The sequence below is a fragment of the Micropterus dolomieu genome, linkage group LG06 (assembly GCF_021292245.1).
Source record: "Micropterus dolomieu isolate WLL.071019.BEF.003 ecotype Adirondacks linkage group LG06, ASM2129224v1, whole genome shotgun sequence".
In the NCBI taxonomy this organism is placed as follows: domain Eukaryota; kingdom Metazoa; phylum Chordata; class Actinopteri; order Centrarchiformes; family Centrarchidae; genus Micropterus; species Micropterus dolomieu.
In genome coordinates this window covers 17,459,081-17,476,991 of record NC_060155.1, presented here as the reverse complement: position 1 = coordinate 17,476,991, position 17,911 = coordinate 17,459,081, and the positions used below count along the sequence as shown (strand labels likewise).

The 17,911-nt window shown below is 38.8% G+C and overlaps 2 protein-coding genes across 4 annotated transcripts in view; one reads left to right on the top strand and one right to left on the bottom strand.

The window, feature by feature from the left end:
• Nucleotides 1–2,868, bottom strand: part of LOC123972977 (calcium-binding mitochondrial carrier protein SCaMC-1-like) — a 6,140-nt gene extending 3,272 nt beyond the window's left edge. The window contains exons 1-5 of the mRNA XM_046052765.1: nucleotides 2,157–2,868; nucleotides 1,850–1,976; nucleotides 1,608–1,695; nucleotides 1,311–1,422; nucleotides 73–231 (exon numbers count right to left, since the gene is read on the bottom strand). Of these exons, the coding sequence (XP_045908721.1) occupies nucleotides 73–231; nucleotides 1,311–1,422; nucleotides 1,608–1,695; nucleotides 1,850–1,976; nucleotides 2,157–2,336 (666 nt within the window). The 5' untranslated portion in view covers nucleotides 2,337–2,868. The remainder of the gene's footprint in view (nucleotides 1–72; nucleotides 232–1,310; nucleotides 1,423–1,607; nucleotides 1,696–1,849; nucleotides 1,977–2,156) is intronic.
• LOC123972978 (protein FAM102B-like) overlaps nucleotides 1–17,911 on the top strand; it is a 19,827-nt gene extending 1,916 nt beyond the window's left edge. Inside the window, exons 1-11 of one of the 3 annotated variants that reach the window (XM_046052766.1) lie at nucleotides 9,723–10,013; nucleotides 11,511–11,631; nucleotides 11,913–11,942; nucleotides 12,460–12,576; nucleotides 13,132–13,178; nucleotides 14,557–14,660; nucleotides 14,932–15,027; nucleotides 15,199–15,406; nucleotides 16,000–16,136; nucleotides 16,750–16,813; nucleotides 17,038–17,911. In XM_046052766.1, the coding sequence (XP_045908722.1) occupies nucleotides 9,868–10,013; nucleotides 11,511–11,631; nucleotides 11,913–11,942; nucleotides 12,460–12,576; nucleotides 13,132–13,178; nucleotides 14,557–14,660; nucleotides 14,932–15,027; nucleotides 15,199–15,406; nucleotides 16,000–16,136; nucleotides 16,750–16,813; nucleotides 17,038–17,080 (1,113 nt within the window). In that variant the 5' untranslated portion in view covers nucleotides 9,723–9,867 and the 3' untranslated portion in view covers nucleotides 17,081–17,911. Of the gene's footprint in view, nucleotides 1–9,722; nucleotides 10,014–10,662; nucleotides 10,851–11,510; nucleotides 11,632–11,912; nucleotides 11,943–12,459; nucleotides 12,577–13,131; nucleotides 13,179–14,556; nucleotides 14,661–14,931; nucleotides 15,028–15,198; nucleotides 15,407–15,999; nucleotides 16,137–16,749; nucleotides 16,814–17,037 lie in introns of those variants that run through there. The other 2 variants (XM_046052768.1, XM_046052767.1) reach the window with 2 other exon arrangements.

The window sequence follows — 17,911 nt, the reverse complement described above, 5'->3', positions numbered from 1 at the left end:
GAACACATCTATTTCTTAATCTATCCTCCGAGGGAAAGAATATATTAATCCAAATTCTTTTAAATATTTCACCTGCATGAAGACTTTAATTCTGTCCAAGGGGGCGGTACCAGTGCGAGAGATGGCCCCCGCCACTGCACCTGCACTAAGGTGCTTCCACCAGCCTCCTGAGCTCTTCTCCTCCTCTGTGAATTCATCTGGGATGGCAAGACTTTCACCTATGTCCAGCACCTAGTGATTACATGAAACACATTTACTCAAATCACTTTAATTTATGGACAGACACTGGTCAAATTGGAGACATGTCTGTCAGCATAATTGTTCTTGCAAGCGTTATAAACATACACTCAGTGGTGTTTCAGTTTATGGCCATGATACATACTGTCTTATCTTACACTTATTTTGCCTTTGAAACTGTATTTCTCTCAGGAAGCTACGTGTCTCAAGCACTTCTCCTTTTGAGGTTTATTTTTATTTCTATTTTTCGCAGTGATGCGGCGACCACGTTTTTTCAATCTTGCCAAATTACCAGTTGTAAACTGAGGGCGAGAGGGCAAACATTTACAAAACCTTGAAAATAAGGTTTCAGCCAGGAAGTAAACACATTAGAAGCATAACATGCTCCTTTTTCTTGCTCCTCATGCTCCTTTTATATTTGGTCAAACTTGTGCAAAGAAAAGGCCACACTAAGAGGAAAAGGTTAAAAACTACAGGAGTTGTTCATTGAGCTCCTTATCCTTTAGTTAGAACTGCTTGTGAGACCATAATCACTGAGCAGTGACTTTCTCCTCTTGCACACTTTAGCTAGCTCTGATAAACACGTCCAGTGTTTCTACAAAAGCATAAAGGCACCTGTGAAAAACATGGCACAGTGGCAATTTAATGCAACTCTGCAGGGAAACACAAAGGCTGAGTGTGTCCTGCGGTCACTGCTATTTACACATTTATGGTATGAGAATGTAGTTAAAGCATAAATGTGCACTGAAGATTTAGATACATTTAGATACAAAAGAGAGGCAGTGTTTTGCTCATGATGGAGAAAAACATCTTGTGCAGTTTAAGTATCACACCAGTCAAACAAATCTTTTTGCACTGAGACGAGGTGGAGGAGCAACTGAGGGAAACACATTGTAGTGCTGTGACCTAATTATGTTGGGACTTTCAAAGCTGCTGCCAAAATGTGGACTGCAGAGAAAATCCATAATATCTAACACAAGAGGACTAGTCGACATGCGATGTACCCAGCTGCCGTTGCATCTGCATTTGTCTACCGAATGTATTTGGGGGTGTTGTGTGTATATGTTCCATACCGAGGAGTGTTTCCAGTAGCGTATGATCTCTTTCAGGTTCTGAGCAGGGTTTAACAGGAAGTGTTCTCTCCACTCGTTCCAGTCCACCGTCATTGTCCCATCATGGTCCATACTAAGTAAATGCAGAGAAACCTCTTTACCTATGAACTAATGAGTATGTTGCTTTTTATGTACATATTGCTAAGCATATCAAGCTTTCAAATAACACACTGCTGCTGTCAGCATTATGTGGTTCACACATTTTTGGGCACATTGTAAATAGAAACTTGTTACAGTGGCTAGAAGTGGAGGTCAAACCTCTGTAGTATTTTCAGGGCATCCTCTCTGCTGACATCCATGCCCAGCTCTGAAAGAGACTGCTGGATCTCTGAAGCATCAATGCAACCTGCCACAAAATAAGAAATTCTACTCAACCACGCTGCAGAACATGTGCTTCTGTAAACATTCACTGGCGTGCATCATCATGTGACAACAGCTCGTGCCGAGAATTTTTTTTTAAAGTGAGGCAGCTCATTAAACACGCTTCCTTTATCTCCTACCATCGTTGTTTCTGTCCAGACTCTTGAATGTCAGCCGCAACTTCTTCTCGTGCTCTTTCAGGTATTTGGAAAACTCGTTGAAGTCGAGGCTCCCGTCTTTGTTTTTGTCACCAGAAAAGACAATTTTCTGCAGAGATAAAAACAAATCTAGTGGTGCATTAGCCTTCTCTAGTAGGATAGTGTCAGGGTGAGTCACGTGCACAGCCAGCCACACAGTCAAACCACTAACGAAATTATATACAAAACGAGCATGCCACGACTTGAAACTCCTGTCTATACAGGATCCCCATGGCCCCTGAGGTTTTACCTGTGCATCACCCTGGTGGAATATGCCCATTGCCTTAAGGCCCGCTCGTAATTCAGCAACATCCACCTTTCCATCTTTATTGGTATCAATCCTATCGAACAGGTCCTGGTATGACCTCTTACTGTCGGCATCCCAGCACCGGGCATTTGATAGTAAAAGCTCCCTTAACGTCTGATCCATTGTAGCGATGTAATGTGGAAGCAGCGCCCAGGCGAGGCTTCCTGCAGTCAGGATCTGATTATGAATCCATGTTGAAGATCATTTATAAACCCTGCTAAAATCCAGTTACGAGATTGTCGTTCGCGATTAAAAAAGGGGTGTCCAGTGACTTTATTTTACAGACTGTCCCATGCTAAGGTGGACGTCGTAGCCTAGCGTTTCAGGGAGAACTGCTGCAGTAATCGAGGGCGGAGCTACGTTGCTACTAGATGTTTTCAACGGAAAAGCAGGAAACATGGTAAAATAGAAAAGTGGTGAAAATAAATCAGCCTAGATTAACCATGTGCATAATCCGGTTTATGCTTCTAATAGTGGACTCCCCCATCTGTTTTTATTCCTGTTCCGTGTGATTTGTGATGGCGCATTATAGATAAAATACAAGTTCTTTCCCCGCAGTTCTTCAATTTATTGCCGTCGTTTGATAACGTGAGAGCCCCGGTCAAACCAGCCGCCGCTAGGTTTTTGATGCGCGTCTATGTATTATATTACGGTACGGGTACTTGATGCGGCCAAAAAAGCCAAAAGCAGGTGATTCTCACATTTGATATACCAAGGACAAATTACATTATATTACACATCATATATCAAAAGTTGAAGTTGTTTTAACTTTAAAGTTTTTGAAAGTGTGTTACATTGTAACATAGGCTATTCATAGTTTGTTCATATTAAAATTAAAAACTTAAAACTTAAAAATACAACGTCCCCATTATTAAGATTTTTTGCTGAAACTTTCAATGGAATCCTGTTCAGGATTAGGGATAGCAGTCAACGGATATTACTATTGTTTGATTTTGGTTTGCTGGAAAAACATTAACAAAATAATTCGACTCAAACATTTGAGTTCAGAAGAACTCTGACCATGTATACACTAAAAATGAAGCATTTTTACTGTATCACTTTAGAAAAAGTAAAAGTCCCACATTTTTTGTCATGAAATGGCTTCCTTGTGAAATTTGAGATGCTGTTAAAATAAAACAAATCAATATACAAATTGCTCCATGACGTTCAAGACACTTGACACTACTTTTACTGTGTAGTTTTTCTAGTAATGTCAAAGTCACTTGATATGCTACGCAGCTGTGCTCTGCTCCCTTCTCCCTTTTCTTACCTTCACTCCACTCCTTTACCATTCTCTGCTCCCAGGAGTAACAATAATAACTCAAAATTCGCTCTTTTTTTTCTGCTAATCAGCCAAAAAAACTTTAGTGTTTTCAATCATCACTGTCTGTGATGCTGAAGTAGCAGTCAGATATGTTGGTGATGGAGCATGTTGAGGACAGAACATGTTTTAGTTTATCACAACTAAATGCATTTTTGGACAACAAACTGTTGACAAATTATAAATGGGGGGAAAATGTTTTTATTGAAATCCACAAACTAAATCGGAGTGGAGAGTTGTTGCAGAGTGGTGCATAGAGAACCGCTCAACATCAATCTAAGGAGCAGATCGGTGATTTTAGGAAAAAGGAGATAAAGACACACACTCCTGTCTAAATCAGTCTAGCTGAAGTGGAGTAGGTGCACAGTTTTAGGTTTCTGGAAATTAGCATTGACATGATCATCTCACATCTCCATGCTGGTGTACTTAAGAAGGCAAAATTCCCATGCCAAGTTCTTGTTAACTTTTACAGAGGACCCATTTACCGAGCATCAGTGATATCGTTGATGTGAGGTGCATGCACAGAGTCCAAAAGACACCCCACCCCTGTTCACCCTGCTGCCGTCTGGCAAGAGATACAGAAGTATCTGATATCACACCACCAGACTACAGAGCAGCTTCTTCCCCCAGGCTGCGAGACTTTTAAATTCATTTTCAGCACTGCACCATGCATGTTTTTTTTTCCTGTATATAATTTGAAAACTTTGAAGATAACGTTCCTTTTGTGAGTACCATAAATTTACCTTGTACCTTGTTTGAGCCAGTTCCGCTTATCAGGCTCCACTGACTTGCAGTTGAGCTAGATGTAAATTCCAGTATAACAAAAACTCAGGAGCAGCTCTCTTTTTTTTATATCATATGGTGTCACAATGACACAGCTGTCTGATAAGCCACGTGTCCCAGTTTACAGTCAAACAACGTATATGGTAAGTTCAGAAATATGTAAAAAGTTGTATTTGAGTTGGTAGGCCAACAATTTGACCCAACTTAAGGCTTGGTCCAAAAGTGTCATTGAGGATTGTAGGTGTATTGTGTGACATATCCATTTCAGTCCGTCATTCACAATGTAAGCAGGATAGCTGTACCTTTTGATATGGGTAAAAATTTAGTACACTTAATATATATTGTGCCCATAGCTTTTCTGTGGTGCTACAATGATTGCTGAAGGTAAATTAATGCTGCGTGACCCTATGAGACAAGAAGGGGGCGATGATGTAGCACTGGTGGCTGTGTGTGTGTGTCTAGTCAACAGCTGAACACAAAGAAGAGAACCAGCATGTTTGACGAGGCAGACCAAGACTGTTTTTAACAGCTGCTTTCAAATCTTTTACTTCTAAATGTAATTATTCATCAGAAAACAAAAAGGACATGGCAATAAGGAGAGCCTAGTCATTCTCTGCTTGTAGAAAGAGAGGGAGCCACAATTAAAACACCATATCAAAGCATTCTGGATGAACAAACCCGTGACAAATGTTTTAATTATTTATTTGAGTGATATCAGGGGTTATTTTGTATTTTTCTGACCTTTTTTTTTTTTTGTTATTTGTAATCTTTAGGACATGCAGTCTACTTTCTTTTCATAAAGTTAGTAAGGAAATGCCCTCAGCAGTAAAAGATGGTCACTGTATTTCTACTCTGTTCCAACCCATCATGGTGTCTGTTTTCTTTATAGAGCGCTCAGTCTTTCTTCTTTGTATTCTACCATGTCGGACCTTGCCTTGGATGAAACATTTCAAGAGTACAGGTCAATCGTACAGCGGCCAGAAGGTCTTACAGTGTAGCTGGTCCAAACTCTAGATAAGATAAATGGTTTAACCTCCAGACCAGCAGGAACTCTTAGTTGAGAAAGTTAATGAATTACAATCTTCCACCCTCAACAGCTAGAAATGAAGTGTCCTTCAGCAAGGCGTAGAACCAATAACTGTTGTGTGTGTGTGTGTGTGTGTGTGGGGGGGGGGGCTATGTTTGTAAATGTATTGTTGCCAGGGTATATTTTTTACACAGCACATGCCTATTTCCCTATTTCACTCCTGCAATCACACCTTGGAGATGCCCCATACAACTGCATCTTTTCTGTTGGCTTAGCTGGAGTAATTTGGAGAATATGCCTTGCTCAAGGGCACTTAAAACGCTGTGAGTTGTAGTGCTCAATATAAATGTTAGCCCAGTTGCTCTTGGTATTGGCAACTAAATTTGGGCAATTAAAAACCATTATGTGGCTTCTGGTTGTCCCGCATGGCAGCTACATTTTTCCTACATTTTCTTATATACATATCACTCTATCATAACACATGATTCTGAATTATGTGAAGGATAGTCATGTGAAGGATGCTGTGGCAAAATACGGAGTAACTTTTAGGGTCAGGATGGACCATGGGGGAGAAAACAATGAGGTATGTTCGTTCAGAGATCTTTTCTGAGACTCACAAAGAGTCAGTGCTTTCCGAGGAGGGAGCACACACAACCAGCACGTTGAGAGACTATGGGGAGACCTGTGGCGTGGTTATGATCTCTTAAATTTCCTAAAGAGTGAGGGTGTTCTGGACACACAACAACGTGCACATCTTGGCACTGCATTATGTATACTTGCCCAGAATAAATAGAGACTTGGCAGGAAGTCTTTGGTGCCAGGCTCTCTGGAGTTGAAAGTGCACACAGCACTGCACCAACAGGAGGAACAGGAGGATCCCAAGCCGCTGTAGCAATACAAGACAATGCTGCTGGGACAGGAAGCTGGTTTTGCAGCTGAAGAAGCACCTGAAATAGAGCAATTAGAGAGAATACCTCATTATTAATTCACTTTGGACCGTGTTCAACACATTTATCCTCTCAGATCCTCTAGAACCAGTTTAGCAGTTGATATCCTCCAAGATATTCTGAATTCTTTTGGAGTCATTAAATCCAGCATAAATTTCCAGCTCTGGGGCTGGGCCACTGGGCATTAGCGCCATCCTTCCCTTCACATCCCATCTTGTCATTGTTATTTTGGTTATAGTAGTTCCTTTTTACAAATCTATACAAAATGGCTAGTTGTTGTAGGACAGGTTGTTCACATCTGCCTCATTTTGCTATTCACACAGATGCTGATATGTTTGTGTGTGTATATGGGGGGGAGGTATGTAACACTGGCCTCCACCAGGCCCTGTATCAGGTGGAGGTCAAATGCATGGACTAGTTTTCATAATTGGTTATCATCTGCCTAACAATTAACTTTTTTATGGAGTGGTTCCTAATAATATTGCGTAAAGGAAGCATATATAAGGTGAGTAGGATTGGTCCAAGCACAAAACCTTGTGGAACTCCAAGACTAACTTTAACCTACATGAAGGATTCCTCATTAGCATATACAAACTGAGACTGATCTGATAAATAGGACTTATAACAGCTTACAGCGGTTATTTTCATGCAAATTAAATGTTCATGTCTCTGTATTAGGATGTTATGGTCAATGGTGTCGAATGCAGCACTAAGATCTAACTGGACAAGTACAAAGGCAAGATCTTTGTCTGACGCAATTAGTAAGTTATTTTCACCAGTGCCGTCTCTATGGTATATGATGCACTCTAAATCCTGACTGAAAACCCTCAAATAAACTATTGTTATGTAGAAAGTCACACATCTGATTGGCAACTACTCTCTCAAAGATCTTGGAGAAAATGGGGAGCTTAGATGTAGGTCTATAATTGGCTAAAACCCCTGGATCAAGAGCGGTCTTTTTAAGAAGAGGTTAAATTACAGCCACATTAAGGGATTATGGTACATATTCTGCTAGTAAAGACTGATTGATCATGTGTAGTAAAGATGTGCTAACTGAGGATAAAACATTTTAGGCAGCCTAGTTGGGATGGGGTCTAAGAGACAGGTTGATGGCTTATATGAAGAAATCAGTTAGTTGGTGAAGCTCAATGGGTAAAAAGCAGTCTAAATATATATCAGGTTTTACAGCTGTGTCTTAGGTTCCTGTGTTTGTTTTAAAAAAAAGAATGTTATCATTAAAGATGTGCATGAAGTCATTACTAGTGAGGGCTATAACATGGGTCAGTCAGCCTGGCTACAGTTCTGAAAAGAAAAAAAAATTTATTAATTAAAACAGACAGGTTTTCATCAAAGGTTAACAGCATTCTTAAGTAAATTAAGTTGTTAAATTATAAGTTTTGAACTATTGTCTATTGAACACAATGATTTCCAACAGCTTACAGTGCAAGAAAAACAAAATGAATTCAAAGAATTAATACTTTTTTGCCATTTTTATAGAGTAAATTGATTTAAAATTGATCTGCACACCATTAAAAGTACCAGAATAGTGTTGATTGAGTGAAAAAACTAATTTGTCTAAAGAAAAGCCTTGAACCAGGTACCATTTTTATATAGAACACAAGACTTCACTGAGCTACTAAGTTTATCATATCAGTAAAGTGCATTTCAAGGCCACACAACCTATCATAATACATAATACTGGGGAGAGAGAGTCCCCTGCTGGATATATGTGGTTATAATTCCCTGTTCCATTGCAGTCAGAGTTTTGCACATTTATTTTACAAAGGATTTTCCTTGCAGGTTAACAGCATTCTGAGAACTTAAGTCGTTCTTCTAAAGATAAATTATAAGTTTTGAACGCAGTGAGTTTTATTTACAGTTTATAGAACAACTAAATCCAAACTTTAATATTGTTTGTTTTTTATTGTATAAATTGATTTCAAATTTGCAGTAAATTTAACACTGATTTATCTCTCAACTGAGTGACAGTATCACTTGCTCTTCGCAGGCCTTGAACCAGTGCCCATAAAGGCAATTGCCTTATCCATTATACTACTGAGGCAGCCTGGTGGTGCGTCTTTAGATGACACTAAATAGCATGTTAACTCATCCATTTTGAACGTCTTAAGACGTGCTACCACTTCATCAGTGTCTGAGGAGAAACCCTACATACAATCATTGTAGGACAGAACCTACTGCAGGCAGCACTGTGTCAATATGATGATGAATATCACTGGTGAACTGGTATTACTGGCTGTCAGAGGTGTTTATTCAGCTCAGAGGCCATCTTTGAGACTGTGTATTGTTGTTCAGCAAAACATATTTAGGCCTTTAGATGCACTGGTTGAAAGTAACAATACATTTAGGCTACTCATGTCCTCTGCTTCAGTAAATTTTAAGGCACCTCTGATTTAGCTGGTGTATTTTAATAATGCACTTATTTATAGAGGGCTGTTTCTTTTCTGGATTTTTATACCACACCCCATGGGCATTAGGTGTAGTTCCATTTTTTGGTACTTTCTTCTTCCACTCAATGACATTTCAGAAGGGAATGTGTTTTTAACTTCACTACATTTGTCTACATTTAATTAGCTGGAGACACTTTTCAGATTAAGAATTCTACATTCATACAAAACATATTTGGACAGTTTATAAAAAGCTGCATTATGCATTGTTATAGATTAAACTACCCAACAGACTCATTAAAATGTTCCTTGCCTCAACCACAACATTAAAATGCTGATTACTGGTGCTTGGTAAAGAGATCAGTAATAATAATCAAATAATATAATGTGTATATGACACTATGGTAGGGACCATTGTGTTGGTATTTTAGGCACATTTAGGAAAGACTTTCACGTGTAATAGTGTGTTCATGATGGGTGCTATTGATCCTTAAGGAAATGATCTGAATACTTCTTCTTTTTTACAAATATAACACATTCAGCAACAAAAACTGTATACAAATTCTGAGTATGCTCTTGCAGAATAGAGCAATAGAACAGCATTTATGGTCTATTAGCTTTGGCCGTGGAAATTGCTTCCACATACAGATTAGCCTACAAGTTTCAAGTTTTAAGTTTTATTTAGAGCCATGAAAATTAAACATCTTTTCAAATTGATAATGTATATTATTATTATCATTATTTCAGATTGTTCAGTGTTGCCATATGGCAGTTGAATGATAGACATTATCCCTTTTTCCCCACTTCTCTTTACACACAGTAATTTGTGGCCACAGGAACATTACAGTGGGCGTTTTGAATGAGTTTCAGCCAGTAAAAAGTGAAGTGTACGTCCATTATAGTAATGACCTCAGTATTTAGTCTTTTTTTCATGCTGCTGCAGTGTCCAATCAAACGATGGAATTTCCCTCACGTCATGAAGGATAACTTTCAGTGGGTGGGAAGGAGGAGATTTGAACTTTGAATCGTGTCTCCAAACTTCATCAACACAGCAACCAGCAGCAGCAGCTGAGTGACAGCTCAGGGCAGGGAAAGTGTTCAGCTGTCTGTCAGCTTTACCACTTCAGTTAGGGCTTGTTGTGCCCCAGTCTCTCACATTGAGATTCACACCATGTCGTTCATTCTAATGAAGAAAAAGAGATTTAAATTTAAAGTAGACTTCCACTTGGAGGAACTGTCATCGGTTCCCTTCGTAAATGGAGTTTTATTCTGTAAAGTTAGACTCCTAGATGGAGGCTTTGCCGAAGAGTCGTCTCGGTAAGATTTTTGCTATTTATAGCAACACTTCACTGGTTGTACGAACAAGCTAAAATTCACTTTGTTAAGCGATCCTTTTTGACAGTTTTTAAGTCACTGTTTAGTTTTCGTTGGACACCTGTTAAATACTTTGTTGTCTCGGGTTTGCTTCTTTATCTGCAACGACGGCATTCCGTTGCATTTAACGTTAACGTGTAGTTAGTATTTAACATTAGGTACACCTCAATAGCTAGTATTTAACTAACGTTAACGTTACATATTCTACTAACGTTAACTAAAGCTAAACAGGGAGCTGGATATAAACTTACCTAGCCCAAAGTTGAAGACTTGTCGCTGTGTGTAAACGAGTCAGTGACGCTAACGTTAATTAGTTCAATGAAATATTGATTTATGTTTTGTCAGACGGAAATAATAGTTTTTTTTACCCTTATCTTATGTTTGCACAGTTGATCACAGCAGTTGCTAAGCAACGCGTACTGTTGGTTAACGTAGATTTCGGCTGGAGTATTTTAGTCAACAGTTTGGTATAAATAATAAATATTATGGTAATAATAATAACTAATAATTTGGAGAGTTCAATCGAACAGAGATTCCTTATGATGACGAATATGTTTTCATTTGTACGTTTATGTTTGTAATGTTATGTTTTCAAAGTTTCTATGTATTACTGTGACCAAAACTGAATTTTCTTCCATTGCAAAGGAGTAAGGTTATACAAGGTCAACTAATCTCCTCGAGCCTGTGATTATAACTGCTTGTAGCATTTAAATGAGTCATTCTGGAAAAACAGACACAGGCTGCACATTGCCAACTGCTAACCCTCACTGCTTTGCTATGGTAACTGTCTGTTCTTAAAAACTATAGTGTAAACACTGTATTCTGAGTAATCCTTCTCCAACCACTACATTTTGCATATTGAAAATCTTGTTTATCATGTATGGGTATGAATATTCTTGTTTTTATATTATTCCCAAATGTGCCACTATTGTTGTTTAAGTAATTCCTTAAATATCCTGATTTTAACCACCCCTGTGGCAAAAACGTGCTATGAAGCTACACCACCTTATAGCTGCTGCCAGTGATCAGCATCATCTAATCTGTTTATTCTACATTTACCCCCTGAAGTCAAATTTACTAACTAATCACGAATCATTAATTCACCTCAAAGGCTTCCACAGAATAATATGTATAACATGAGTACAGTGAGTATTCCATCTTAGAAGTTAGGTCACCATTCATACACAGTAATACATTAGCAATGTTTGCAAAGGGGGAGTGAATACTAAATACATAATCTAATTGAACTTTGTAGCAGACAGCTCAAAGCCTAAAGGAAGATCATTTCACAGTCTGGGACACATCTGCCTCACGCTCTGTGGGTAATCCATGCATAGATCTGGCAAAGTTGTGATTAATATCTGCTCTTTCAGTGTGCAGTATGCGTGTGTGTTTTACTTTCTGTATGGAGCAGTGTTTCTAAATGTGCTCCTCTCACAGGGAGCCTGTCCAAGCCAACTGTGTTCACTGGAAGAAAAGATTCTCTTTCATGTGTAAGATGAGTGCCAATGCTGGGACAGGTGTACTAGACCCCTGCTTGTGTCGGGTGTCTGTGCGCAAGGTACAGGACATTTTTTCTGCAATCAGGCTCTACTTTGTTGACACTACAAAAGTAGCAGTTTTTTTAACTGAGCCCAGACAGTTAGCTGAATGAAGAAAATGTTGTACATAAAATCAGAAGCAATGTTAATTTGTAACCAAAACAAGTATTTTGTGCAGACAATGGTCATACTGCAAGGAGTCACAAATGTCTGAATGTAAATAGCATGTGAGATAGTAATGTAACAGGCAAATGTAACCTCACTACTGTTTGTGTTTTGTTTTGTTTTGTTTTCATTTCAGGAACTGAAAGGTGGAAAAACATTTGCAAAGGTAATACTTTTGTTCTAAAATTTGCAGACTGGTATTTTTGTAAACATAGCAGCTTAAGTACCAGAGATCTATTAGAACAGTCTTATCATAAAATGTAATGTGATAACAATCGGCTTCCTTAGAGGACCTTTCGGTAAGTCTATGTACTAAGAATTTTTTTATTTCTTGTTTCCGGCTTTGGTTATTGATTGAAAAAAATCTGTAAATCAAAACCTACGCTATGTTAACCAGTAACTTAAATTATGAGTTAAAAAATTAGCTTATCTGATTTCTCAAGGATTGAAGGTCCCATCTCAGACACATGAGATGTGTTTCCAAAAACCTGAGCCGGGCTTGATTACTTCAAGTTTAGATTACTGTATGTTTTATAACATCACATTATCACAGGATGATGCTTTAGGTACAAAGAGATTGTTAATGCTGACACTTTATCAGATAAAATGGCACTGTTCAGTAAAATTTATATTCAATAAAATCCTATGTTTAACACAAGCTGATCTCTTACATCCCTGTGCAGCTGGGCTTTGCTGACTTAAACCTGTCTGAGTTTGCTGGTTCTGGCAGCACTACACGACGGTGTCTCCTAGAGGGATATGACACCAAGAACACCAGACAGGACAACTCAATTCTGAAGGTGTGTAAATGGTAGTGTTTTAACGTAAAACTCCACACTCTACCTTTAAAAACTGTTGGAAATGACCTTAGGAGTCTCTACCCCACTGGCAATGTTTTGGTACAGTCCAAGGAGTTATTCTTACATGTCTATTAAAAACATTACATTTTAGCAAAGCACAGGTATGTCTACAACCTGTTCCTGTGAAATGGTGTTGCTCCACAGCAGGTCACCATGTTCTTGAGTTCATTAGCAGAAGTAGACACTCTTCTGTTGACAAAGCGGGATTTATGGCATGAATGTAAAAGTTGAATGCCCTGACAGTTGATGCAGCACATGTCTGAGCCTGTGATCTATGAAGTGCTTGAGTCATGGGAAAGAATTTTAAATATGCTGATTCTTCCTGGGGCACAGATCTACAATATGCTTACATTTCACAAAATGTTATTCTAAAATTTAGTTAACCCTATTAAACCACACCATAAAGGCAAAGTGCATCTTTTTCACCCTCACAGGTGCAGTCAGATGCCAGTCAGCCTAAAACTTACATTTCTATTCTTCTTTTTCCTTTTACAGGTTGTCATCACCACACAACTTATGTCTGGGGACCCGTGTTTTAAAACGTAAGAGCTCTTTTTTAAAAATGCATTTGTTCGTTTGTATTACTCATCCTCAAAATCTATATGTCATTTCAATTTGAAATGTGCACCTAAGGAAATGTTGACTTGTCTGTTATGTTTAACTTTATTCAACTACAAGTCATTGTTAGTCATGATTGCAAAGAATGTACCCACATAAAAAAGCCTGCATCTAACCACAGAGGAGAGGTTTCACATCACATCCTGTCTGTCACCAAAACACACACTCTTGTCTGCTATTACTGACAGACTTTGAAGTTATGAAGTATTATTTTGTAGCTGAGATCTTATCACAGTCTTATCTGAGAGCTAATAACACCTCACCCAGACATTGAACTGCCCAACCTCATTCGTGACCAACAGCTGATATGTGATCAGCCCAGAGGTTTTATTTTGTCTTTTGTTAAGAGCTGTAAGTATCGCAGTTTGTCACAAAGGACGTGATGTAACATCACACTGCTGACAATGCTCATACCATGTGCAAATAGTTAGCTTCTTCTAGTCTTTCATGTTCCATCTGCCTCTTGGTGTAATAATACACACTCTGCTGCCTAGGAGATGTGTAAAGTGTAAACTCAAAGATATCCTATTCATTCATCCCACGCAGGGTTACTTATTGTCATCAGTCACTCTTTGTGTGCCTGTCCGCCCTCATTCCTGAGTTTAACACAACATTTCAGTAGCAGAGAAGTGGGGTTTCCTGTATTAATGTGTGCTAAACCTAAAGTTCCTAAAAAGTAGTTTCTGTTTCTCCTCAACTTATAAATAATATATGGCTTGATCAAATAGACTGTGGCTTTGATGTTTGCTTGCTGATGTGTTTAAATATATGCAGTGTAGCAATTACACATTACAGTATTTTTACATTTAAAGGTAGATGACGGCATCAGCATAAAACAATATTTCCCAGTCCAACTATATGTGTATATATATATATAATTCAATTTGACTTTATTGACATTTAGTCTGAAACAAACAAAAAAAACAGCCCAGTGTTACAGCAGTTCTAGGCTGTTCACCTGATTGACTGTGAAGCAGAGTATTAATATTAATATTGAAATAACCAATATTTTGTGATTTGGCTGGCATAAGTTGTTGTGTTCAGAAAAATTTGTCAGTCTCAGGGTAGCAATGTGCATTGCTGTGTGCTACCGTCTCTTTTTGTATCCGACCACCAAGAGTAGCCAAAGTTTGCAAATGTCAATTCTACACATAGGGACTTTCATCAGGTTAAAGTCACATTTGCAGTGTCTATGTAAACAGACCTGCTGCTGATAAACCACTTGAAGGAGCCCTTTTCCAACAACACTTAAGACACCACCCTGCTTCTCAGTAACATCGCTCTGTTCTGTGTTCCCTTTAGGCCCCCATCTACAGCTATGACTCTGGGAATCCCACAGGCGGAAGCAGAATGTCTCCTTGAGGACAGAAAGGGAGGGGACATGCACATATCTCATTCACTCACTGGTATGTCTATGCAGACTCTATAAGGCTTCAACAAGTTTGCTGTTCCTTACAACAGCAACATTTTAATTTCTCAGTTCTTAACAAGAGTTTCTTGTTGTAGACAAGGTAGTTTTGACAAGGTTGACGTACCATGATTATTCAGGAGACAATGGTTACATACAAGTGAATCATCTAGGGGTTTACTGTAAATAACAAACTCTTCCTTTGAATAGAAGTTTTAGCTTTGTGTACATATTTACTTAATGTTTTGCTAACGTGTGTTTTCGTTCAGAGACTCCAGGAAAGTCAGTATCAGTCCCAGAGGAGCTGATAGCGTACGGTCACTCAAGAACACCCAGCTATACAAGTCAGCAGTCAAAAATCTCAGGTACCAAACACAGAAACATACAGTACCAGCCAAAAGTTTGAATGGTCAGGTCTGTCCAAAGTTTTGACTGGTACTGTATTTATTCCCTTTAAACGAAAGCAAAATCACTACCCACCAATTACACAAAACATAAGCATAGCCTCAGTGTTTGTTTTCTCTCCCGTACTGTAGGTTACAGCTCAAATCACTCCAGTTTAACAGATCTAAGCCATCGGAGGAGCGCATCAGGAGGTTCTGCCTCCACAGGCATCGGCAGCATCCTGGAGCCCAGTGATCAGCACGGCGAGAGAGGAGAGCGGGAGAGCCGGACCACTCCCCCCGTCTCTGCAACCTGTCACCATGCACCTGAACAACCCTCTACCCCTGCTAAAGTTCCACGGTAATACAAATAGTATAACCAGGGTATGAAATTGACACCGCAATTTTAGGTCTTTGCCTGTTTTCTGACTATTAAACATTTCAAAAGAAAAACAAATTTGATCCACTCTAAGAGACATTCACTGCCCGTACACGCATACATGATTCATCTGTCATGGACAAGCTGTGTGTTGCAGCATTTCTATATTCTAATTCTGTTAGATGCACAACAGCAAATAAAAGAAAGGTTGTGGATTATGAATTTGTTTTGGCTTTTGCCCTCATGTATATATTAATAATTTGACTTTATATTTGGTATTCTTTGTTTATAGGCTAGCTATGATCTGATGATCTGCACTATATTATAATGACGAAAATGATAAACATTGCTATTTAGTTATATCAAAATGTGTTTATTGTTTTTTAATTTCTCCACTTCTTCCTTTTGACACATTTCTATGTTGGCTTTGACCTTTGTGTATAATGACCTTGGTATTAACACACCAGGGGGTCAGACTGTAATGTTTCCCTGGTCCACTAAATATATTGTCTGATGTCTTTTGTTTTTGTGTCTTTTCCATTTGTGTGGTATTCCACCCTCTTTATATCCATTAGACATCCAGTAAAGCAGAACTCAATGGAGAATCAGCTGAAGAGAGTTAATGCCACAAGGGTGGATGCTGATGACATAATAGAGAAAATCCTGCAGAGCCAGGATTTCAGCCATGGCTTCTTGGACTCCAGTGCAGAGGGTATGTACACCTAATCCGTAACTTAGTGGACTTGTGAAGGCTGGCTTGGAAAGTTGCCTACCATCCTGCTGATGGGATCAAATTACTTTGTGGTGTTGCAATTCAACAACGCAACGTTTTTAAGTGCTTCCGTCAAATGTCGAACAATGACAATGATGGAAAATCATTAATTGGATGTCAATTTGGACCATACCTACCAGGCTAAATATTAAAATTTATTAGATTTAGGATTACAGAGGTTGTGTTGTATTTTATATCTATGAATACCACAAGGGCGGTTTAACCTCACTGATAGCTGAGCACACAATGTGGCTGCCATGTTACAAACCCTTGTCCTTAACCAAACACTTATTGTAGAGGGAAGTCATTTATTGTATTACGGAATGGCGACTCCCTATTTAGTGAGACTTATGTTGCACACATTTTTAGTGTGGAAGTGCATCTTTTGATGGTGTTTCTCAACTACCTCCCTTGTCAGCTGTCTCACCAGCTTCCGCTACAATATCCCCCCATCAATTGTCATTTATATTTAATGTGAGCCATTTTCAAACCAAGACTAGACACTGATGGCAATATTATTATTTTTTATGTGTGTGTATGTATGTGTCTGCAGAGGAGGGTCTCAGCCTGTTTGTTGGTCCTGGTGGGAGTACAGCCTTGGGAAGCCAACACAGTAGGTGGGTGTGATTATGTAACAGTGGATTGTGGGTGCCACGCAGCAGGCATTTACAACAAGTATAAATTCATTACAAATAAGCTAAATAGGGATTCCAAACAGGACTTTTCATCATGGCGTTTGTTTCATAACATATACATTTTTATGTTAAGATACTTTTGATTTCATTCTATGATAACCACCCTTGTTTCCTGTCATGTAACACATTGTGGCATTCTCTTTCAGGGTCGCAGCTGGAGCCTTTGAGCAGGTGGTGATCAAGCGCTAAGCTTTGGGAAGCATGTGTCTGTCATAAAGGGTGCCATATTACACTGATGTGGGGGACACAAGACTGAGTAATGGAGGTGCCATCAGAATTTGCTCTCGCCTCCCTCCAGGAGATTTAATTTCTCTTATGCAATCCCTCTGCATCTGACCTACAGAGTCTGTAGACCACGAGAGCCCCCTAGTGTTCAAGAAGTGGATGTGAAGGCCACATTAATGGGACTTATTGGTGACTGAATTGGTGTACTGATTGAAAACTGTCAAGGGGTTAGTACTGTAGTTGTACACACATTGTTCAACCATGTTCGTGACATTTGAGCTGTTAAGGGGGGGTCCCTGTTATTTAAAAAACTATGTTAAAGTATCAAACATGTTTTTACTTTGGTATGGTTTATTTTGTTTCACCATTTTACATGTACCGTAAGTAGCTGGGGGGGGTGATTGTGTCTGTTCCTTGAAGTCTCATATATTTAAAGTAATAAAAAACTACTTACAGTGGTTGTAAAACCATTGTGTGTCAGTAGGTCAAGCCTGTTCCACATAACCACCTCTGTTCACCTGGTTGTGAGGGAGGATGACTGCATTTAAAGTACCATTCAGTGTGTATGTTTTGTGTGCATGCATGTTTATGTCTGTTTTCTGAAAAGTCAAAAGAAATGAATATATTTTTACCACCTATTTTGTAAATGTGCAAAACGGTATATTTTATATGTATATTTTCAGCATATAAAAAGTCTTATCAGTAGTATGTAAACTATGTATGTACTGAAAGTAAACTGTGTAAAGCACATAATGTTTTTAAGTATTTAAGGCCTAATAAAATGTACATTTTAAA